Source organism: Scleropages formosus, chromosome 6 (genome assembly GCF_900964775.1).
Source record: "Scleropages formosus chromosome 6, fSclFor1.1, whole genome shotgun sequence".
NCBI lineage: Eukaryota > Metazoa > Chordata > Actinopteri > Osteoglossiformes > Osteoglossidae > Scleropages > Scleropages formosus.
Window position 1 is genome coordinate 19,798,837 of NC_041811.1, and position 24,341 is coordinate 19,823,177.

The 24,341-nt window shown below is 40.8% G+C and overlaps 1 protein-coding gene across 3 annotated transcripts in view; it reads left to right on the forward strand.

The window, feature by feature from the left end:
* The first annotated feature begins 7,712 nt into the window (after positions 1–7,712).
* Positions 7,713–24,341, forward strand: part of LOC108925072 (WD repeat and FYVE domain-containing protein 3) — a 74,080-nt gene continuing 57,451 nt past the window's right edge. For 2 of the 3 annotated variants that reach the window (XM_018736794.2, XM_018736797.2), the window contains exon 1: positions 13,507–13,556. In XM_018736794.2, the coding sequence (XP_018592310.1) occupies positions 13,519–13,556 (38 nt within the window). In that variant the 5' untranslated portion in view covers positions 13,507–13,518. Of the gene's footprint in view, positions 7,951–13,506; positions 13,557–24,341 lie in introns of those variants that run through there. The other variant, XM_018736796.2, reaches the window with a different exon arrangement.

Consider the following 24,341-nt stretch of genomic DNA (forward strand, 5'->3'; position numbering starts at 1 on the left):
TAAATATTAGATATATTACAAACACTCACCCGCTGGCATGAAATGAATTAAATCTTTCGTGCCCCTTGAATTTTCAGCTTCCTTTATGTGTAATTAATGAGATTCCCCTGCGTGGGGTGCGGTGGAGCAGTGGTTTTTGGCCAGCTCCTGCTCTCCGGTAGGTCTGGGGTTCGAGTCCCGAGTCCCGCTTGAGGTGCCCTGCGATGGACTGATGTTCCGTCCTGGGTGTGTTCCCTCCCTCTCTGCATAACACAAGAAATCACACATCTGGATGCTGTGTTTATTGTCGCAGGTGACTTTAACCACTGTAATTTACAAAATGTACTCCCTGCATAACCAACATGTTAATTTCCCTATAAGGGAGAAAAACATATTGGACCAGGTGTACAGTAACGCGAAGGGCGCATACAAGACTGCATCCCGCCCCCACTTCAGACAGTCTGATCACATCTCAGTGTTCCTCTACCCTGCATACAGACAGCCCCTCAAGCAAGCCTCCCCAGTGAGTAAAACTAAAAGTGTGGTCTAAAGAATCTGATGAGATGCTTCAGGACTGCTTTGACTGCACTGATGGGGAGGTGTTTAAGAATGCCACCGTGCGCGAGGACTGTACTGTTGACCTTGATGACTACCCGTCAGCAGTAACCAGCTACATTAGCATCTGCGTCGAGAACACTGTGCCCACCAAACAGATCCGGACGTACCCCAACCAAAAGCCGTGGATAAACTGTGAAGTTCGATCCATGCCGCGTGCCCGCTCTACTGCATTCGTCTCAGGCAATGCCAGTGACTACAAGAAGGCCAGGTACGATCTTCGAAGAGCCATTAGGGCTTCCAAGAGGGAATACAGACTGAGATTGGAGTGTCATTAGACTACTGCTGACACCCGGCGCATGTGGCGGGGATTACAGAACATCATGGACTATCGGAGCAGAAGCAGGTGTGAGATCACTGAGAGCCGCATCACACCTGACAAACTCAACGAGTTCATTGCCCGTTTCGAGGTTTTCAACAACGAACCACTGGGTATTAAACTGACCGGTGGGAACACACAGAACCCACCATTCACGGTCACATCTGCAGTTGTGGCAAAGACTTTTGGGAAAACAAACCCACGGAAATCAGCCGGCCCAGACAACATCCCTGGACGCGTACTTAGAACCTGCTCATCGGTGCGAGCTGATGTCTTTACCGATATATTCAATCTATCCCTTGCACAAACCTCAATTCCCACCTGCTTAAAGAGGACTGCTATCCTGCCGCTGCCGAAAAACAACAAAGCATCCTGCCTCGATGACTACCGACCCGTTGCACCGACTCCAATAGTGATGAAGTGCTTCGAGAGAATCGTCACGAGGTACATCCAGACCATCACTCCGGACACTCCGGACCCTCTCCAGTTCGCATACAGACTGAACAGATCCACAGAGGACGCCATCGGCACAACAATACACGCTGCCCTTACCCACCCGGAAAACGAGGACAGCTATGTTCGAATGCTTTTTATTGATTACAGCTCAGCATTCATCACAGTGATACCTTCGAAGCTCATCAACAAGCTTCACAATCTTGGTGTGCTACCCACCCTCTCCAACTGGGTTCTGGACTTTCTAACGGGCAGACCCCAGTCCGTTAGAATTGGGAACCACACGTCCAGGTCAATAACCATAAACACAGGAACTCCGCAGGGCTGCGTGATGAGCCCCATACTCTACGCACTCTTCACTCATGATTGCGTGGCCTCCCAGAACATCACCAACATCATCAAATTTGCCGACGACACGACAGTCATTGGATTGATAACGGGAGGCGATGAGTCGGCATACAGGAAGCGGCTGACCTAATGAAGCGGTGCCACGACAACAATCTCTCCCTCAATGTCAACAAAACAAAGGAGTTGATAGTCGATCCACAGAGAAGGAGGGAGCAACGCTCACCACTGCATATTGGTGAGACAGTAGTGGAGAGAGTGAGCAGCTTCAGATTCCTGGGTGTTCACATTAACGAAGATCTCACTTGATCTCACAACACAACACATCTGGTGAAGAAATCACGTCAGCGTCTGCACTTCTTGAGAAGGCTGAGGAAATTTGGCATGCCAAGCGGAATCCTCAGAAGCTTCTACAGGTGCACAATCGAGAGCGTCCTCACCAGCTCTATCGCAGTGTGGTTTGGAAGCTGCACAGTACAGGATCGCAAGGCGCTACAGCGAGTGGTGAAAGCTGCTCGAACCATCACTGAAACGTTCTTACCATCACTGGAGAGCCTATACCAGGCCAGAACCATCAGGAGAACCATTAACATCATCAAGGACAACAGTCATCCCCAGCACAGCCTTTTCACACCCTTACCATAAGGCAGATGCTACAGGGGTGTTAAAGCCAGAACCTCAAGGCTGAAAAACAGTTTTTACCCACAGGCCATCGGGCTTGTGAACGACACCCATCCGCTGTCTCTCCACCCATCACGGCAGACACAGATTACCTGCTGAGGCTGAGAGGTGTCAACTACCTCCCATCCCTCCTACATACACATCCACAACGCCAATAACAACAGAGACCACAGACTACCTCCGCATACCTTGCGCACACAAGTACACACCCCCCCCCCAACTGCGAATAGACCCAATCTACCGCTGCAGGACTTTGCACATGTACGACTTCCATGTTTACATTGCACACTTTATATATGTATATAACTTAGTTTCTTGGATTTTTGCACTAATAGTAATTTCTGTAAATTTGTGATTTATGCCTTGTGTTTTTCTTTCCTCATGTCTTTACAATTTATGTCATAGGCTGCTGAGAGGATTCACAGAGTAAGAATTTCATTGTATGGTGTAACGAACTGTTTACTGTACACATGACAATAAACTCTTGAATCTTGAATCCAGCCTTATGCCCTGTGTTGCCGGGTTAAGCTCTGGCTCGCCGAAACCCCGCTTGGGACAACCAGCTTGTGTGTGTGTGTCTGTGTGAGAGATTCCAATACACTCACCGGCCCTCCGTCAGTGCGGCGTAACACTTTCTATCGCCGTTGTCCCGTTAATAATGTGTCAAACAGCTTGTTAGGAATGTACAAAGTTATTTGAAATTTCTTCCATTTCTGGTACATGTAGGTACATATTAAAAACAGATTTGAAAAATACATGTCAACAGCACCCAGTAGCTCAGTTATTCTGGTAAAACAATCTAGAGAAACACTGTCTCTGGCGGGGAAAGACAGGAAAGTGCAAATGATAACTCACAGGGCAAGAAGTTAAAGATTAATCCATTAATGTACTGGTAACTTCAGTACTGTGGGCTATAAGCAGTGTCAGGGTTCCCATGCAACTCCAGGTTTTTCACAGTTTTCATGAACAGTTGCAATATATTTACATGTATTCTTTTAGCTGATGCTTTTGTCCAAAACAACTTACAATTTAAGTCAGTTATTTAAACAGCTGGGTAGTTCTACTGGAGCAATTTAGACTAAGTACCTTGCTCAAGGGTACTACAGCTGGAGGTGGGATTCAAACCTGCGACCTTTGCGTCCAAAGACAGCTGTCCCCATATATACAGTATAATGTAATTCACTGTGTTCAATTGTTTTATTTGTGTGCTATGTGCACATATTCAGAACACTTCTTAAAAGATAATTTATATAAGAAGGTTATTATAAAGATCAGCTTGTAAGAAATAATACACCCTGTCCAGATATCCAAACGTAATTCATTTACGTTTACATTTATTCATTTAGCAGACGCTTCGCTCCAAAGCGACGTACATCTCAGCAAAAATACACACACACACACACACACACACACACTTTCTGAACCACTTGTCCCAGATGGGGTCACAGGGAACCAGAGCCTAACCCAGCAACTCAGGGCATAAGGCCAGAGGGGGAGGGGACACACCCAGGACAGGACACCAGTCCACCACAAGACACCCCAAGCAGGACTCAAACCCCAGACCCACCGAAGAGCAGGAGCCGGTCCAACCCACTGCACCACTGTGCCACCGCATCCCCCTAGCAAAAATACAATTTGTCCATTAGATTAAGAGAAAGAGACATGGCTGCAGACACATGATTCTTAAGTAAAGCTAGTTTGTTACTTTCCACTTGATGCAGCGTTGTTCATCGCTCAAGTAGGTGCATAAAATGCATTTCTGAAAATCGGTTCGCAAAACAGGCACCCGGATAACAGAAAAGCTATTTCCATTCATATAAATATATATTACATACAGGAAAATTTTTGTTCCGTTCACAGTTCCCAGCTCAACACAAGTTCTCTCAAAAATCAGACAAAAAATACCAACAACAATATTATTCGAAGCTTATGATTACTCTATTATAAGGAACTCCTTCCTTCTCAAACTAGTTCCCATTGAAGGCTTTAAAAGGCACCGGTGTCAGTGTAAATTTGTTGCCGCTGAAGTTGGGGGGTTGTGGATATTTTACCAGCGGCGTGCAAATTTTTGGGCCATTTCCACATTTGCATGGGAACAAGAGCATGTCTAATTTAATGTTCTTTTTTTTTTGTCGAAGCAATGTATGCTTGTCCTAGACATAATTTAGATGGAATGTAAAAGGGAAAGGTAACAGAGTGAGCTGCGAGCACAGCTTAAATGAATGGTTAGAGTGAAGATGCACAGTAATGCAGTGCAGTACAGTAGAGTGATGTACAGTTGGAAATAAGCAGAAAATCAAGCTCTGCAGCACTTAATGTGATACATTACAGCTATTATTGAAACTTTTTCCCCTCACCAGAGTAATAGGCTCAAATCCCAAAATAATAATGTGAGTGGAAAAATGCAGTGTTTTATGTAAATTCAAAATAACATGGGGTCTAGTCCTAGTATCATCAGGCTGTATGTACAGTTGTCTGTGTGTTCATCTACTGAGTAGCTCAGTCCGTTCTTGCGGTCAAAGATATTTCACCCTGGAATCGGTACATTTAAGAAGGGAGAGGTACCAATTTTTGCACTCCAAAACATTTAGTCACTTCCTAGTGCTGGAAGTACTCTGTTGTGTTTTGGCTTAAACAATGGCTTAACTAATAAAATATTTTATTTCATTGGCCGCAAGGCTTTTTCTTCCATAAGCTACATTAAAAAATAGCTCATGAAAATAAAACATCTTTGAAAGTGAGAATAACTTCTGTTCAGTGCCAGTTGCTGACAATGTGTTCCACAAATGTGTGCAAAGTTTCTTATCCTTTTATTGATCAGCATAACTCAGGAACACCACACATGAGCTGCAAACACAGGAAGCAAGTTGAATTAGTCTAATCTCCACACTCTTATTCAGTTTGGCTGAGTTTTACTGCCAGCTAATAGCTGTATGCAGATATCCCAGTTGTTTTTGCTCTCAAAAAAGAAAAACTGAATGCTGAGAAAAATACAGGGTAGCACAGCGGGTAGTGCTACCACCTCATTGCACCAGGGGTTTCAGGATGTAGGTTTGAATCCAGCTCAGGCTGTGTGGCGTTTGAATGTTTTCCCTGCATGTGCGTTTCCTCCCACAGTGCAAAAATCTGCTGCGGATTAATTAATTCTAAAATATGTGTGTGGCTACCGTCCAAAGGGCTGGCATCCCATCCAACGTGTACCCTACTTAGCTCTGTGACCCAGACGTCCAGGATAGGCTCTGGACTGTTGTGGCCCTGAATTGAACAATTTATAATTTCAACATTTGTAACATGAACAACCAGTATCCCTACTGCTGCATAAATAAGTGAATCATTATACATAGCAAAGGCCGACAATAAAATAATCTAGTCTATTTGGACTACCAGCTCAAAATTACACAGACATCATGAAGTGCAGAGTCACGACTTGGCCGTTACTTTTATCAAGGATCTGGCCTCTCGAAAGTGGAAGTGGAAGCCGCTACCGAGAGCCTCATTTATTTCCCATGAAATGGAGAGCCACTGCAATAACGTCTTCTCTTTATACGGCTTTAAAGCAGCGGCACATGACAGAATCCTTGTCTACTGTGACAGAAAAGTTGCCATGCAGCACTCTGGAACCTCCAGAAATGTACTTATTGCTGGGATAGGGCTCGCAGAGGTGTAGGGTTTCTACGTTTCCATATCTCTACACATACAGTACACATAGGTGAAAATGTGGCAAAGTATACACACACACACACACACACACACACATTTTCAGAACCACTCGTCCCAGACAGGGTCACAGGGAACCGGAGCCTACCCAGTAACACAGGGCGCAAGGCCGGAGGGGGAGGGGACACACCCAGGACGGGACGCCAGTCCGTCGCAAGGCACCCCAAGCGGGACTCGAACCCCAGACCCACCGGAGAGCAGGACCCGGTCCAACCCACTGCGCCACCGCACCCCCCAGCAAAGTATATACAGTAGGCTTGAAAAACAAATGCTAAGTAACATATGTTATGAGAGGATTTTGCATAACAGCCTGACTTGCACACATCTTTGTCTACGGTCTTAGATAATTTTACAGCTTTTTACCCATTTATACAGCGGAGTATTCTTGTGGTATCAGTTGTGGGTGGCGTGGTGGTGCAGTGAATAGCATTGTAATCTCAGCACCTGGGTGTTGCGAGAGGAGGTGGGTTCAATCCCTGCTCAGTTTCTGTGGAGTTTGCATGTTCTCCCCATGTTGGTGTAGGTTTCTTCCCGCAGTCCAAAGGTGAAGTTTTAAGTGAACTGGCAACTCTAAACTGGCCGTAGTGCGAGAGTGTGTTACATTTCCCTGATGTACAGAAGAGTGATTGACTATAGGTAGTGTACTGTAGTGTATCTAGCATCGTAAGGCCTTGGGTGAAAAGCTGTCTGATAAATACTATGTAGTATTCGCTGAAGGTCACTTTGGAGAAAAGTATCTGTTGAAAGAATAAATGTAAATGCAAGTAAGGGAAAACATGTTACCTCATTTAGCAGACGCTTTTCTCCAAAGCGACTTCCAATGAACTCTATGTAGTGTTATTAGCCCACACACCTTATTCACCGCAGTGACTAACACTGCTAGATACACTACTTACAGTGGGTCACTCATCCATACACCAGTGGAACACACTCTCCCTCACTCACACACACACACACACTGTGAGTGACCAATCCACCATCCATCTTTGATCTAGAGCACTTATAGAGTGAATGGAGTTTGAACCCAGGACCTTGTGAGGCAGTTTCCCCAGAAAGATATCATCCAGGTACAGTAACCCAAATATGATTTTACATGGGTGTGAAATGAAGGGATGTAACCTGCAGTTTGGTCCCCTCTAAGACAAACATGAACGCAGGGAGAATTGTGAGACATATGGAAAACACCAAAATAGCTGTTGAAACTTCTCAAAAAGGTTTTAGCAGAAAAAAAAAAACAGAAATTAGGAACAGCACAGGAACATTATACAGCAGTCGGGCTGTTGTTGCTACACGATTAATAACAGGCAGCTGGGAAGGAACGAGGACGGAGGAGTGCGCCTACACCGCGCGCAAAATATTGCTCTCAAAAAATTCTTTCGCTTCCCGTCAGGAATTCAGCGCTTTTATCGCGCGCGTGCAGCAGATGTCAGTGTTTCCCTCGCGCCCGTACTCCGGAGAGCTTCTCCCTCCACATCCTCGAGCGCTGTGTCCGGGAAGCGCGCGCGGCCGCCCGCCCGCTCGCTCGCTCCCGTTCGATCGAGAGAGAGAGAGAGATACTGTAGAGGGGCTCGAGCTGCGCGTTACCCAGAATGCCTGCGAAGGAGCGGCGCTCGAGCTGCCAATGCGCGCCGCTGCCGCCGCTGCTGGATGTTGAGGATTAAAGATGGCCACCAGGAGGAGCAGGGATAGCAACCGCTTCGGAACTACGGCGTTATTTATCATGTATGGATAAGAGAAAGGAAAAGGGCGATTGAAAGAGACCTCGTCGACACTTTCACAAATTCCGTTGGCGCTTCCTTGACCCGTCCGGGTGCCTGACGATATAACCGCAGAATTTACGGGTGAGTTCGAAAATGAATACTGATTCCCAGTTAGCTAGCCTGCTAAGACTTGCAGAGAGGGGGGCTACAGACACCGGCGACAGCCCCAGTCCCACGGGGATGTGTATAAGGCACAATAACGCCCTTATCAATGTATTTATATGACAAAACATAGAGAAAATCGAATTATTTGACTGAAAATACACGTTTGTTTTGTCACTCAGTCAGCCTCAGGTATGCGGCTGCAGTGCTTGCTGCTGCTGGCTGCCTGACTGGAGGTGTTGTTGTTATTGTAGTTATTCTAAACCAGCCAGGAGGTTTTTTTTTTTTTTTTTTTTTTTTTGCAGGCTGTGTCCGCCGCGTTTGTTATCATGTTCAATTAAATGGGCTCTTTCTTGTGAACAGCGCAGATGGGCTGTCAGTCACCTTGGTTTGGTGCTTGAAGCTGCAGCAGTGAGTGTGGGTGCTGAGGGATGACCTCGAAGTGAAGTGCAAAACAGCTCCAGTCAGTGTGGTTGTACTACAGCAACAACCCTCACCATGGCCACATATAATGCTGCGGATTCTTCCTGGTCGCCAGAAGTGCCCTGAATAATACTGTTGCCTCGTGTTCTGAGTCTTTTGCACCTTTGTGGCTTCATTTCTTGCATGCTATGGCTTCCTTACAAAATAACGTGTAAAATATGAAGTAAATGAGGAGCTGACAGAGATTTGCACTGCAGAGTTAGGGACATTTCAACAAATGTTCCTCAGTGAGCCCCTGGTGTGGAACAAGAGATTTTATTCTCGTTTTATTGAGTTGACCGTTTTGGAATATGGTGTTTTGTGATTGCCCGGAGATGCCAGGCTGAGCCCATGATTTCCGTTTTTCTCTATAGAATGGCTTTCCGAATGTGTCAGGATTGTGGAAGTGATCACTTCTCCTTTTGTATTTTCTTAAAAATAGATTAAATTAAAAGATTTGGCAGATGTGCTGAGAAATGCTTGTTTTCTTAATGATGCACTAATTTCACTTGTTCCTACAAGAATGTTGAATTTTTGGAAATTGGGTAATGGCATCTTTTTCTTATACATTGACAATAATGTCACAGTAGTGCAGGAGAGCAGTGTTGTTTATTGAATATTGTAATTATAATGTTAGTTACACAAGGAATCAGTGTCTCTAACTTGTGCATTAAAAATGTGCCCCAAGGAATGTGACAGTATCAGTCTTGTTGCTGTATGAATATTGTTATAAGACATACAGCTATTGTTGTCAGTTTGCCAGAAAAAGAAAACAAAAAAGACTATCACTCTAATGTATGCCCTTACATCAAAGCATTATTGGGTGTTTTTTTTTTTTTTTTTTTTTTTTTTTTTTTTTACCAGAGGGTGCTGTAGAATGTGACTGTCATGTACTAGCTTGAACTAAAATGTGAGTTGTGAAAATTATCTTCCATCTGTACATATTGGGACTTACTTATTCAGTGCAAAATCATGCGGGTCCACAGGACATCCTAGGAAGTATACAGCTTAAGGTAGGATTCACTCCGGATGGGATTTTAGGGTTTATCGGGACAGCCATACACACTCATTCCCTCACACAGTTGTACACCAAGGGCAGTTCAGAATCTCTAGTGCACCTCGGATGCATGTCTTTGAAGTATGGAAAGCAACGGGGGCACCTGGAGGAAAGATTTATCAACATACAGAGCTGGACTCAATTCCAAATTTGAATATCTGGCTCAGTAGCTGTAAGGTTCTAGCACTACCTGCATTGCCATCCTAGAAAGTCCTTTTTAAAGCTGTCCACTGGCTGTTTATGAGCTCCTTCCTATCTGTGCATTATTAGGTGTTAGGAGAGACTTAAATAAACTGATAATAAAACAGCTGTGAGGGCTGTTGTATTGCTAGACGGTTCTCTTTCGAGTCTGCTTGACTATCGATTTGATCTGTGTGTAGGAGTTGCTACTAGCTTTTTGCCTATTCAAGGTTAGGATGGCTCATGGGCTTCTAGAATTTGAAAAACTGAGCTATACTGACTTTTCTCTTATGCAGTGTGAAGGAGTAGGCTACATTATGCAGGGTTTTTTTTTTCCTCTGTAATACAACAGTATGATGCAGTATTATATCCAGGATAACTCTCAAATTGGAAGATCAACTTCAGTAAAGTAAACCTATGAGTAATTATTTGCATGGTCCAGGAACTTTCATGACAGGAGATATTGCAGCAAAGTGTGAGTATTGATTTGATGTGATTTCAGTGAAATAATTTTAAATCTAAATTCTGTTTTCAATTATTTACGGTGTCTGTCTTGCAGTTGTAATGTGCTTCATTTGCATCTAGTGATTCCATACCACACTTCTAAACAGTTGCTGATTTGGGTAGGCATTTATGCAACAGCAGAGAAATCGTGAACCAACGCTTGTGTTTGTATGTGCTTCATGGTCTCCTTCCTATCAGATGGGAGGTGATTTATGGAACACTAATAAAAATGAGCCAGTTGGTTCCATAGCGGTTACAGCTGTCTCCCTCTACCCAAAAAAGACTTTTTTTTAAATGGGTAAAGAATGGTAGTTAGCTTTGTATACAGTCCCAACAATGTAAGTCACTTTGGAGAATGTGTTGGCTAAATTCCATCCATCGTCAACAACCGTTTGACCCGACCAGGGTTGTGGCAACATAGGGCGCCAAGGCCAAAGGGGGAGGGGACACACCCTGGACAGGATGCCGATCCGTTACAAGGCACCCCAAGCAGGGCTCGAACCCCAGACGTGGCACACAGTAGGCACTGGCCAAACCTCCCGCGCCACCATGCCCCCTCGTTGGCTAAATTAATTAACAAAATAGATGTTTAATGGGAATTGTGGGGGGGGATGACACAGAACACTAATTGATACTCAGACATGATTTTGACTTGTAAAGGTAGTAGCATGTAGTTCTGTGGAAAATATGAGGATAAATCTTTTCTGGGTAGTAGAATCAAAGGTGGCAGTAAACGAGTATTGTGAGTCTAGGAGGAAAGCTTGAGTCATTTAGGGGGAAAATGCATTTGTTATTGCTTGAGTAGCACTGGCTAGAGTCACACTAATAAGTTCGTCTGAAGATTTCAAAATAAATTATTTGTTCACCTTGCAAGAAAGAACACAACAGTCAGCTAGCCTAGACAAGCTCTGCCATATCTGCAAGCGTTGTGATCTTCCAGAATTATTGCAAGGTTCACTGATCTGCCCTCCCCACTCTGGAAACCATTGCTGCCTCTCAAACTTGTGGTTCTGTCTGTCTGACTTCATCACTGGCAGTTTGGCTTGAGTTGTTTTATCTTTTAAAAAAATTATAATAAATTACAGTTCTGATGGACAGAGTTGCTTAAAAATTCTCTGCGTATTTACAAAACAGGTTGCAAAACTCAATCACAAATCTTCTGAATTCAATGTGGAATTGTGGGAATGGCAGTTGAAGTAACAGCTAATCAATATGGAGGAATCTTTATCGTGGTCCAGTAGTCTAGTGTCACAAATGCCATTTTCTGGCGCATCAGCTTCCAAGGGATGAAGATCTCGCCAAGGTTACAAAGGCCATTAATTACGTTTGCCTGATGCTCTGAAACCTTTCAGCTCCAGAGTAGCAGGCGTTTTAAATAAGTTGCATATAAAAAAAACTTTTGAAGCAATGTGATGAATATGCTGCCTGGTGTTCCTCCATCCCTCCTACTTTATAAAGTGCTTGGATTAGCGCAGTGGTTAAAGCCATTGACTTGCACTTGATGGAACCAGATTTAAATCCTTGTTCATACTGTAGTCCTTACAAGCAAGGTACTTGCCCTCCAGAAAAATTGTGCAGTGTATAAATGCGTAAGCTGTGTATACAAACCTATCATTGTAAGTTGCTTTGGAGCATCAGCTAAATGAAAATGTTTAATGCAAATATTGTGTTAACCAATTATGTGCTTTTAGGATCCTCTTTGTTTAAAAAAAAAAAAAAATAAAAAATAAATAATTGGTGGAAAAACATATGACTTGTGTAAGTTAAAGGATGGATTAATAAACTCTTTTGCATCTCAGTTTTATATTTTTTATATATTTAATTTCATATTTAATTTGGTGTTATCTGTATCTGCAATGGTTGTACCAAGCTTAGCTTTTCACTGTATTGCTAGAATGGTTTACTTTATTTAGTCTGCTATTTAAAACACAGCATTTTAGTAGACTTGCTTTAAAAAGAAATGTTGCCGACATTAAGATCACTTTTGAATTTGAGTTCTGATACCATTGTCCGGTGTCCAGACATTTTGGGTTCATTGGCGATTACCCTGTTTTCTCTATTATGAAGGTGATTTACTGTGATGGAGCTGCTTGGGTTGTGTCTGTATGGGTTGTTCATTTTAGTTGTCAGCGTGTGGAGGGATGCAAGACAGTACTGGTGGAGCAGTACTTAATCAGCTGCCACTGCTGGACTCTGACAAGCTCCATCTTTTCAGCACCCCAGGGGGTCTCAGGCATCCCTCAGACTCACCTCTCTACTCTTCACTTCGGTTCTTAAAATGCTCCATTGGTCTCCTATGTATTACTTTGGCATTCACAGGCCACATGTGGGCCATCCCCTCATCAGGACTGATAACTGATCTTGCAGGAGGGATGAATGAATGCTTCCACAAATCTGAACCACCTGTTTCTTTTTGCTCAACATTTCTAATCTATATTAAGGTAAAACTGTGCACTCTGTATGTACATAACTGTCTGTATCATGGCCTTAGAAAATCAGGTTTGTACCTACACTTTTGTTACAGAAGTTTAGTTCTGAATGTGTAAATTTTTAAAATTTGCATTTTTACATTAATGAATAAACAATGAAATACCTTTACTTGTAAATTACCTGTTTGTCATCACATATGAAATCTAATACTGTATTACACATTAATACTTAGTGTTGATTGTTGGTAACTTGGGATGTTCAGAATTGTGTTGTCGGGATGTAACCTTCTGTGTATTTAAAAAAAAAAAAAAATCTGGTTTTGTTTTTCATGTCAACTATAGTAAATAATAGTATTTGTGTACATTTTAATACCTTTTCTATGTATTTGAAATGTGAAAAGTGTAAGGGCTTGCTTTTTTAATGATAGTATTATCCATTTCCTGACAGCTCTGCTGTATTGTAGAGAACAATACTGTATACATTCTACTGTTTTTGCATAGGTTCTATAGTACCAATATCACGGAGCATATGACTTAAATGTGAAGGTTGCATTCTATATTATCGATCCCATTTTAAGTGAACTTCAACATTTGCAAATGTTGATCGCAGATATGCCTGCGCTCATCTGAATCCATGTGCATTGGATGTGTGGCACTTATCAGACTCACAGTCCCCCCCCGTTTGCAAACCAGATGGTATCTCCCACCCCTGGTGCAGCTCAGCCCCCCCCCCAATCCCCTGCGTTAGAGCTGGTGACGGGATCAGCTGTGCCAGGCCCTGCAGCCTAGCTCTGTACACTGGCACGGAGGTCTCCTGGTTCCTTCCTAGCAAAGGGCTGCAGGTTCCTGGCTGCACTGCTTCCAGCTGGCCACGCTACACACTCTTTATATCCAGCTGACCCTGATACTTTTAAAATGCTGACAGGGCACCTGGAGAACAACAATAACAACAGGTATGAGAAATTAGCTGCTGCTGTTTTCTGTCTTTGATTCTGGACATCAGGCTGTATTTTTTTTTTTTAATGCTTCTTAAGCCTTGGGATATTTAGTCATTCTCAGATGTAGGACTGTACTTCTCATACTGAAGTTTGCAGAACCAATTTCAGTGTCTCTCTCCCCCCTTTACCCTAATCCTTGACTTTACTTTGTAGACTTCCTTTGTGTGTCAAACTTTCTGCTATTCATAGTCTTGGTTGATATAGTGTAGGTTTACAGTGATGTAGTCAACCTGTACTCTAGATCAAAGACTGGTGGCAAAGTGAACCTTCTGAAAAATAATGCCCTTCAGGATTAATGTACTTCGGAAGACATCACTGGATGATATTTATACGTAGGATTTAAGTAGTCATTTTACTGAGTGATTGTCATTTGTAATAAAGATGTTAAGTATCCAAGTTACCTCAGTAGTTCCTCAGGTGTAACTGAGCTGTTGTTTATAATGCAGATTCAACAGAGGTGAAGAGGTCTAAGACTTTGAATGGAAAAATATGTGACAACTCTGTGGCTTTCATTTCACTTTTGATTTATTTTGGCCTGTCTGACCAGTGAGAAAGGGAACGTCAACTTAGCTAATATGTTTAGGCAGGTTACTCACTGTTATGTCATGAACAGATGGCTAGATGTATTGCTTCCTGTTTTTTAGATTAGACTTTTTTGAATTAGTCATTTTTCCTTCACTGATATGTCAGATTTCCTCTCATTAATATTATCAAAACTGAGGATATATGTGTCTAAAGGTAAAATTTTGACTTAGTTAGCTATTGCAATGCAGTGACTGCTTTTTTTTTTTTTTTTTTTTTTTCCCTCCATCCTGATTACTATCAAATTAGAAGCTGATCTTCACATAACTGAATGGAGAGGCAAATGTAATTTTGTCTACACTGTTTGTGAAGTAAAAGTACAGTGGTTATTTTTGTATACATCTGTGTTGCTGTATGAATTTAGTTTTCATTCTTGTTACAAATGTTTGCTGAAAATTAGCATCCAAAGCCATTGTTACAGTCCAGGTAGTACTGTTAACAGGAGCAGCTGTACAGCGTGCTTACTCTTGACCACATTGAGTGTGTGAGATTCAGTGGTTTTGAAAGCATTTCTCAAGTGATATACTGAGCTGTATTGAGTAAATTTTCATCTTATTTTAATTTACCTAACCATTTGGGGTTTGACTATTGACATAAGAATGACATTTGCAGAACAGAAGTGTTTTATTTATTACTCAAGTGACTACTGAAAACTCACGTGAGAAAATAAATAGGGCAGTTGTGATTGAAGTGCATGCCTTTAATTCACATTTTATGAATATGGAAAATTTAGATTTTGAAAAATTATAATACTATACAATACTAGAATTCAGGTTATAATATGAACAGAAATGATATGGTGATGAAAATCCTATTACAGTGGCATTTGTGCTTAGGAAATTGGATGCTATATTAAAATTTAGAACACTGGGTGCAAGGCCCAAGGGGGAGGGGACACACCCGGAATGGGACGCAAGTCTGCCGCAAGGCACCCCAAGCAGGGCTTGAAACCCAGACCTGCCACACAGCTCGCACAGGTCAAACCTGCTGCAACGCTGTGCCACCTGCCCAACGTGTAGATTAAATTTCATTTTTAATAGCTGTTATTAAGGCTAGTTTACAAAAAACTACCTTCCTGAATGACAGTAGATGGGTGTTTCACTGAATTGCTCCATGGTATAAATCTCAGTAGTTGTAAAAAAAAAACAGATCTTATATTTGGCTGTTCGCAGTTTTTCAGATATTCAGTGAAAACCAGCACAAGATATTTGCTAACACTAAAATCAGCCTAAAAATGAGAAATTATGAAAAAATGTCAATGTTTTAAAATGGTTTACATTTATTAATTTAACATTTCTCCAAAGCAATGTATACTTGAGTAAACAAAAGTGCATATCACCAATAGAGAGGAGGAACGGAAATGGCGACACAAATAGTTGTATGTTGAACAGATATATTTTTTTTTTTTTTTTTTTTTTTAATTTTGAAAATCAGGTCAGGAGAGAAGGGTCTCTGGATGCATTTTGGGATACTTCTTGAATGTTAGGATGGATTCAGCAGTTTTAAGTGACACAGGGAGCTCATTCCATTATATTCTAGCCAAAACCAAGAATCTTTGGGCTTTTGATTTTTGACCTCTCTTGTTTGGGATCACCAAGTGGCCAGAGGTGGGGTATTGTAGCAGTCTGGTTGGGCTGTAGAAAGTGATCAGGTCCTGCAGGTATTGGACAGCAGATCCATTTGTGGTCTTGTAGGTCATAATTAGACTCCTGAAACTAGAAAACATTTTGATGAGCGTAACATGACACCAACTACAGGGAGCCAATGGAGAAAGATGAAGTGGGGAGAAATACTGCAATGATTTGGAAGGTCAAAAACCTATCTGAATTTTCTTTAGTCTTTGCTTCTATTTTGAAAATAAAATGGAATACTACAACTGATAAGTAACAGTCTTAACTATTCACAGACATTATACTTTGAAACAAGGGCTGAAAATTATGTAATCTGTTGTGATTGTTTTTTTTTTTATGCATAGCAAGGCACTAGAAGTTAATTCCCCCCTCATTAAATACATTTATTCTGGTTGTACTATTTATTGGTATTCCACACATCCAAATTTTTCAAACAATTGCCTTGATCAGTTACTCAAAACTCATCGCTTGCATTTATGTTGAAGGTAAAATAGTATGGATTAAAGCAGTCAAGTTCTTTGCTTGCACATATATTGCCAAAACATATAATGAATTATTAAATAGATGAAATGTGCAAAAGTTCATTACCTTATTTGGCAGAGGCACATTAATAGGTGCTGGTTTTTATTTTGTTCTGCATGCTTAGTTAAAAAAAAAAATGAATGGAAAGAATAATTTTCAGGGTAATCATTTTAGATTTTATGTAAATAATTGAGTCAAGAAGAACCAATTAATTTTGGTTTTTGACATCTTGTTTTAATTTTGACCTGCAATATCGTGAATTACAGTCCGTGTATTTTTACTGATGAGAATAGTTGCCCGGAGAGTACTCATTTGCAGGCATACATTTGCATTGCAATCCATGGGACCTGAAACCAGTGACTCAACAAGTACAAATTTTGAAATCAAGCTGATGTGACCTCATGCATTTACTTTAAATGTAAGCTTAATTTTTCATTTTCATAAGTTCTGCTCTGTTAATATAAATCAAACAGTATGCACTGACCAGTTCACTATAGATATTATTGTAGCAGCAACAAACGAACCAATGAGTATAACTGGTTTACTGTACTTATTTTTATTATTTGACTGTTGTAGTGGTCAACTTTGCCTATTTTAAACCATTGACTTTAGCCTCCATGGTTCACCAGTCTAGTGCCAGCTGAATGCACTTGTAGATGGACACCAATTAATTTAGTTCATAGACAACATGAGTGGTTCACTTCACGTGTGCTACAACATTCTTCTCTGTTGCTCTTGCATTCATTGCCAGTGTAGTTGCTTCTCTTGTACCGCGTTGATGTGCCCTGCTCGCTGCACACACATCTGTGTAACTCCTAGGCATAGCTGACATGGCTTATGGGGTGAAGGGGCTCATAGACTAATTTCCATCAGTTCCATTGTTCCTCTGGATTTGAAGACTTAATTACACCATTGATGTAATCACAGATTTGAAGTGGAGCAGTAGCATGTTGTGTAAATGTGGACATTTTACCTGTTAAACTGAGATATGTGACTGGATCAAAGTATTAACTTGGTCTTAGCTGAGAGCTAGTATTGACTGGATGCTATTGTGGAGCATAGCAAAATTTGTCCATGCTCCCTTGTACAGTTTGTCGTTTTAGTTTTAAAATGAAATTCTTATATTGTGATTTAATACTCCAAACAAATTCCATATATGGAACATTTTTGTAATAAGGTGCAAGTTGAAATAGGTTAAGCTAATGGAAGTGGTGACCTTTGCATGCTATGTTGCTCATAATGCAAAAGTTTTAGATTTTTGAACAAACTACATAACTTGAGGGAAAGAGGCAATTGTTCATGCTTATGCTGTTTCATACATTTCATTGCAACGTAAAGTGCAAGAATGACAAAGTGCCAGCCCTTTGGTTTTGTAGGGTTAAAAACAGAAGTGAAGCAGCTGGATTGAACTGTATGCATAAATAACAGGGTTCTGAGCTAATAGAGGATCTTTTGAGTTGCTGACTGGCCTGTCATGTGAATGGACTTCCTGTTTGGCCCAATACAATAGCGTCAAGCATTCGGTCTTTTAGGATCTGTGGTTTTGTTTCAGCAACGCTGTCTTTGCTGTGTTCTTTGTACAAGCACCAGTTTGGGCCGATTGTTTACAATGTACCCTTCCTGATATCTGGCACAGTTGTTAAGCAGTTTAATCAAAACTTTCAAAAGCATTCCTCTTATTGGTGAGCTTTTTTTTTTTTCTTTTTCTTTTTCTCTATGGTGTTCTAGTTCTTGTATGTCTGTGCATTATTACAAGAGAGACTTCCTCAGTCAGTTTGTATGGTCAGGATTGTTTTGAAGCCAGAAGAAAAGGCTGAACAGTGGAAAAAACTTTCCTCCATTGCGTCATACTCACTATAATGGTTATAGCTAGACCAGGGTTCCTCGGGAGGTCCGCTGGCACGTTTTAGCCTTAGGCAGATAGAAAATGTTGTGCTTAATGTGGGGAAGGGGGAAAAAAAATTGTTGCCGAGTTCTTGCCCAAAGTAACTTGCAATATTTGACCATTTATACAACTTGGAGCAGTTCTGGGTAAGCACCTTGGTACAGCAGGAACAACAAGTAGACTTGAACTGTCAGCCTTGAGGTTACATGCCATTGTATTTAACTGCTACATTACGTTGTACAGTTGCTCTGCCTTGATTTCAGAGAGGAGTGACATTAAATGATATGGTTGTTGCTTTAAACATTGGAGTTTAAAAAGGGAAAAAAGCATATGTAAAAAGCTGAATGGAATTATCTCCTGCAATATGCAGTTTTTAGATTGGTATTTCACACATAATTTTGAGACGTGTACTTCAATCGTTTCTCTGTGTATTACTGGTTATGTCAAAATTCTGAGAATTATTAACAAAACACAGTTGTCGTCATTTTTCTAACAAGAACTGAAATTGTGTAGCATTTATGAAATCTGGATCATGTAATGTGAGGTGAATTTTTTTTTTTTTTTTTTTTTTTTAAAATGGTCCTACCTCAAGTAAAATAAATTTTTTATATAATGCTCTTCCAAATGTGGAAAATGGCAGAAGAGAAGAAACAAATCTTCTAAGGCTATTACAGGAAGGGAGCGGGGGGGGACCTCTGGTGGGTCCATTTTCCTGCCTCCCCCTGGACATGCTAAATTTGCACAAATAGAGAAAATCATGAATGTTGCGTGAGCAATATCGTCAGCAAAGTTAACCAGTTTCGCAGAACTACACTTCTGGCCAATGTACTGCCCCAGTAAAGACTGGGTAAAAACTAAAGTATTCAAACTGCTTTTTGATGAATGTGAGTGTTTCTGTGACTTTTCTTGTCTTATGCTTTTTCTGCACCCAAAGCAATGGCAGTGATTCTTCTCTGATTATTGTCCTACAGTTACCAAATGATTGGAATGGAGTCCCTGCTGAAGAAACACAAACATGTTAGTGATAAGATTTATAGAGCGCACATGTGGCGGGCCTTCTCTGGACATTATTCCCTTTGTTTGTGTTTCCTGTTTCCAGCCTGAAATGGCAAGAGAATGCTGCAATGCAAAATATTTAAAACAAACAGTTGGCCTTTGAATTATTACGGTATGGATGAAAGCAAAAAGTGTTGCTGCGTCTTTGTCAGTCACTGGTATCCATGCATGGCCTCATTGGCTTGTGCTGTCTTTACAGTACAGTCACCAGAACCGACTGGATCCCCCAGACTAGCACTGTCCCAGGACATGTGCCATGTACCCAGGCCCTGCTGTGCACCATGTCAGACCCATCTCCTGTGACATATGGTCTGCGCAGCTAATGCTTCTTTTCCTCTCAATGGGGCACAGAGCTGCTGTCACCTGAATTAGATGAGCCCAAAGAGGCATTGCCACAGTCTACTGTGCAAAATAATATCCAAATATAAACAAATTAATTCATGGTCTTACAAGTTGCAGCAGGTAACATAGTAAGTAGGGCTGTCAGAGTCTAAGATGAAGGCCCTTTCTCCAAATTCCCCTTATCCTGAAGTACATCAGAGGACGAGGTGCTATCCCTAAATTGCTCTTCTTAAAACCTTGCTATGTTGTAACTTGCATGTAAGAAACTTTCATGTAAGTTGCCTTGGACAAAGAAGTCAGCTGAATAATACTGTAATGCACATAAGGAAAATTCCAAGGTCTTTATGAGAAGTGATGATTACCACATTAGCTAGCTATCAGGGAGCAATGCTCTCTACAAAGTGAGATGTTTAACTGAATTATACCACAGTAACATCCACCAAAACAAATGGCTATGTTGTTCTACATACCTGGTTACTGTGTTTTTGTTTGTAAAATATTTTAAATGTCATGAGAGCTGCTAATTTGACTGGCATTTTCTCTTTATCACTAGACATTTGATAGGTTTATTGAAACGTATGATTTTTGGTCTTTACATATACGCATGCTGGTTTTAAGTTTAAGGCTTAGAGTTCAGGCTGTGCTGATACATGTAAATTTGTCAAGGCATTATTTTAAGTTATGAAACCTACTGTAGCTAAATGTAGCCCAGAGACTTATTTCCTTGCCCAGAAAAGGCTAAAGAAAATGAGATTGAGGGCCTCTGCCTCAACTTGGAAGGGCTAGACAAACTTAGTTGAGAGATGTCGGAGAGCTGATTTCAGAGTGTGTTCTTTGTTGATCCCTGGCCTTGCAATACTTGGCATCCTTAAATTTAAAGCGATCTGAGAAGGTACCTGGTTGCAGAAATTATTGTAATAATCAGTGCTCAGAGGCTATTACTTATGTGTAGCACTCGGTGTGATTAATGGATTTCTTACATCTATCCATCCATTGTCAACAATCGCTTGTCCCAAGCGGGGTCACGGTGAGCTGGAGCCTTACCTGGCAACACAGGGCGTAAGCCTCAAGAGGGAGGGGACACACGCAGGACGGGACACTAGTCCGTCGCAAGGCACCCCTAATGGGGCTTGAACCCCAGACCCACCACACAGCAGGCACTGGCAGAACCTGCCATGCCACTACACCCCCCAGTTAATGAATTTCTTGCTCAGGGTAAATAAGTTTGTGAGATTTACAGAATCCTATACAACTTACTGTAATTTTTACTGTAGATCTTGGTGCAGTATGGTGTGCCCTGCCTGTTTTGGAGTCTAATAAAGGTGCTAAAAACAATAGTTCAGTTTGCCTAGGAGAGGTTTTAGGTATTTTCGATCCATCTTGCTCTGAGGAGCAGCCAGTGGTCCAAGTGGCTTCCACTCGCTCTCTGTGGTACTTTGTCTAGGTACCTGCTTGTGAAAGTAAAACCATGAAAAATGCATGTAGCATGAACACAATGCAAAGGTTTATTTGGAAATGTGACTAATATTTTCAAAGTCATTAAGAAGTCCTGTAGTACTTTAACATTTGTTTGTTAGGTTATATACAATAAGGTGTAAATTTATTGTTCCATTTCTGTGTAGCAAATACAGTACCTTTTAACAGGCAATGCCAAACAAATGATGCAATAGCCTGTACAATGTTGTTGTTGCTGTGATGTGGGGTGATTTTATGTATGTAATGGAAAAAAATGTATCCTGTAATATAACAGACCCCCCCCGTATAAATATACTATCTGTTCTGACTGGAAGAATAGCAGTACACTGGCTCCTGGTGTTATGAAATTTTGAAAACATTTTCAAGATTAGTTTTAAGTGCCTGTTCTTCACTGAATTCTTTTCTCCAGAATTTCTATCCTGTGTTTCAGTCCCCAGCCATTTGTTGGGAGTAATGCAAGAAAGCAGTATATGCAATTGGTAGAGATAAATGAAACCCTGAATTTTAGCAAATTATCATTGGTCCATCCTTGTTCTTAAGTTGAAGTCAATGAAATTAATTTTTACATTTCTATAAAGCATAAATTTAATTAAAAAAATTAGACTACTGTATGGTACACCGTACGGTAGCGTACTGTTCGTGCTTACTTTATCTTCTAGTAGTATGCTGGCACACAAGAGGGTGCTGCTGTTGTGTAATTTCTCATTTTTCCATCTGTTATTGCACCTTGACGTTTCTTTTATTTGTTGTTTTCATGCTAGCTGTTCCTTCCACGTGCTCCTTTATACGTGCATTATTCTTAACTATCGTATTCAGTCGATATGGCAAAACCTTGTTTCCATGATGCTGTAGATCATGATAATCTTTGTCCACCTTCATACTTCCTTATTATGTTTAATTTCATCTCCAAATCAATTGTTGTACAGTACGAGACAGTTCTTGTTTTTATCCAAGTGCATGTTTATCACCAGACATTGTAAATAATGAAACGGGTAGAAAATGTACAAAAAAAAACTACACTGACGAGAGGAGATGCGTTCACAGGTCAAAACACTTGAAGTGGGAAGATGCAGCTTCCTGCCCTGTGTGGTTATGTTGCTTGTGCATAATGTATATCAGATGTTTTGCGTGAAATAAAAGCGCTATCCATAAATAATGTGTATGCCGGGAATTTTTTACGTAAATCCGGATTTACGCAAGTCAAATTTACGTAAATAGAGGTTTGTCTGTGTTTTTGGGGAAAGGTGCCTGAGAACTTCGTCCTAGAGTACTATGCATTTTAGACAGCTCAACATCTATGTAAACCTAATACGATAACATTTTTCTGTTGTATATAATGTAAAAACAAAAAAAAAAAGTTATGACTATTAAAGTCAAATAGAAATTAATGAAATGATTGTAAACATTCTCTTTATGGCCAGTACAATACACTGGCATCTCAAGTTCAGCTTACACATTTTTGAAGATGAACATTTCTCCAGTAGTCACTGGCCATGTGCACATACCACAAGAATATAAAAAGCTTTAATAACACAAATATTCTTCAAATAACATAATACCATAATCTCGCAATCTGATGCCAGATGATGTTCATCTAATATTTTTAACACTATACAACAACTCTAGCATCATAGTATCTACATGCTTCGTAGAATGATACAGAAAGTGTTCTCTGGAATATCATAAATATCTGTGAACCACCTTATCAAAACGTCTCTCTCAGAAGAGTAGCCAGCGGTCCCAGTGCCTTATCACAGTGTATCAGTTAAATGTACTGTGTGCTTTTGCTGGTTATGCTCTGCACTACCATGACTCTGCATTTGGTAAGTGGTTGCTGATATAAGCGAATGAAAGTGTAACATTAAAAGACACGTTAGAAATAATACTTCTTTGTTAAAAAATTTATATATTGTTTTCATTGTCTTGCATAATTATTGTGGTTTTGTGATTAATTTTTCAGTGACACTTTTTTTGATCTGGGAACCGATATGCTTTTTTCTTCCCAAAAAAAGGAATATTAATTTCATCCCTTCACAACTGGAATTTCTATAATGGGGTGATTTCAGCTGTGAATTAACCCGGTTAATTGAGGTGTGTGTGTGTGTGTGTGTGTGTGTGTGTGTGTGTGTGTGTGTGTGTATATTTTCTTTATATATGTACGTACACACACACACACATACACACATACAGGTATGTGCTGCTTTGTGACATTTTGGGCAGTGACTGACTGCATATAAGACAGTTACGGTGGTACCATAAAAATATAATGGACTAAAAAATTCCTATCAAAGAGCGACATCGTAGCCGTCGTATGGGTCGTAACGCTCACATGTTTTAAGCGTGTTTTGTAAACAAACCAACTGCGCTGCCAGACATATGAAAGTATATATGATTTTTGTATGTACATAATACATGATAATGATGGTAACTCTGTTACTGGTTTATGTATTTACTGTGCAATAGTTTTTGTTATTTTAGAGTGTATTCTTTCTACTTAAAAAATCTTCCGTAATGTAAGGCGGTGCTGTACATTCCATGGTGTTTGCTCAATGACGAAGTCGAACTACAGCTGGTTTTACAGAACGTAACCCCGTCGTTAAGAAGCACATACCTGTGTATATATATATATATTTCTTTCTATGACTGGAAACATTGTCGTCTTCTCCACAGTGTACAGTATGCATTAAAAAAAATCCTTGTGACCTTAGGAGGCCTTTTGGTCTGTGCAAGGAATGTTAATTGTTTCATTCCTTTCCCTGGTTCTTTTGTAAAGTCTCTGGTTTGGCAGCTCTTCTGGCACACAGGTTTTTGGTGTGACAGGTGACTGTTCTCACTGGGGTCTTCCAGAATCTCTTTGGAGTGTGTCTGTGTTTGAGACTTTTGTGTCTAGAGACCAGTCACACAGCTGGTGAATTACTGACAGCATGTCATGGAGGCCCCCCTCCCTTCTTTCTCAAGACCTTTAATCTCCTAAAACCAGAGCAGGGCAAATGTGTGTCAGAAAGGAATGTTGTCCTGTTTGTGTGACTGTTTTCAAATTCCTTCCTTGGCTTCTCTGCAGTGCAGCACTAGGAGGAGCTTTTTGTCATAGAGACTGCCAGGCACTGGGATTTTGTGCTCCTAACCGCTGCTTGAGTGTCACTTGCATTTCTCATCAGTACTGTAATAAACTGTCTCGTCATTTTCTATTTCCATTTGTTCTCGATCCAGCCTTTTTGAATCCACACAGCTCTAAAGAATGATGTC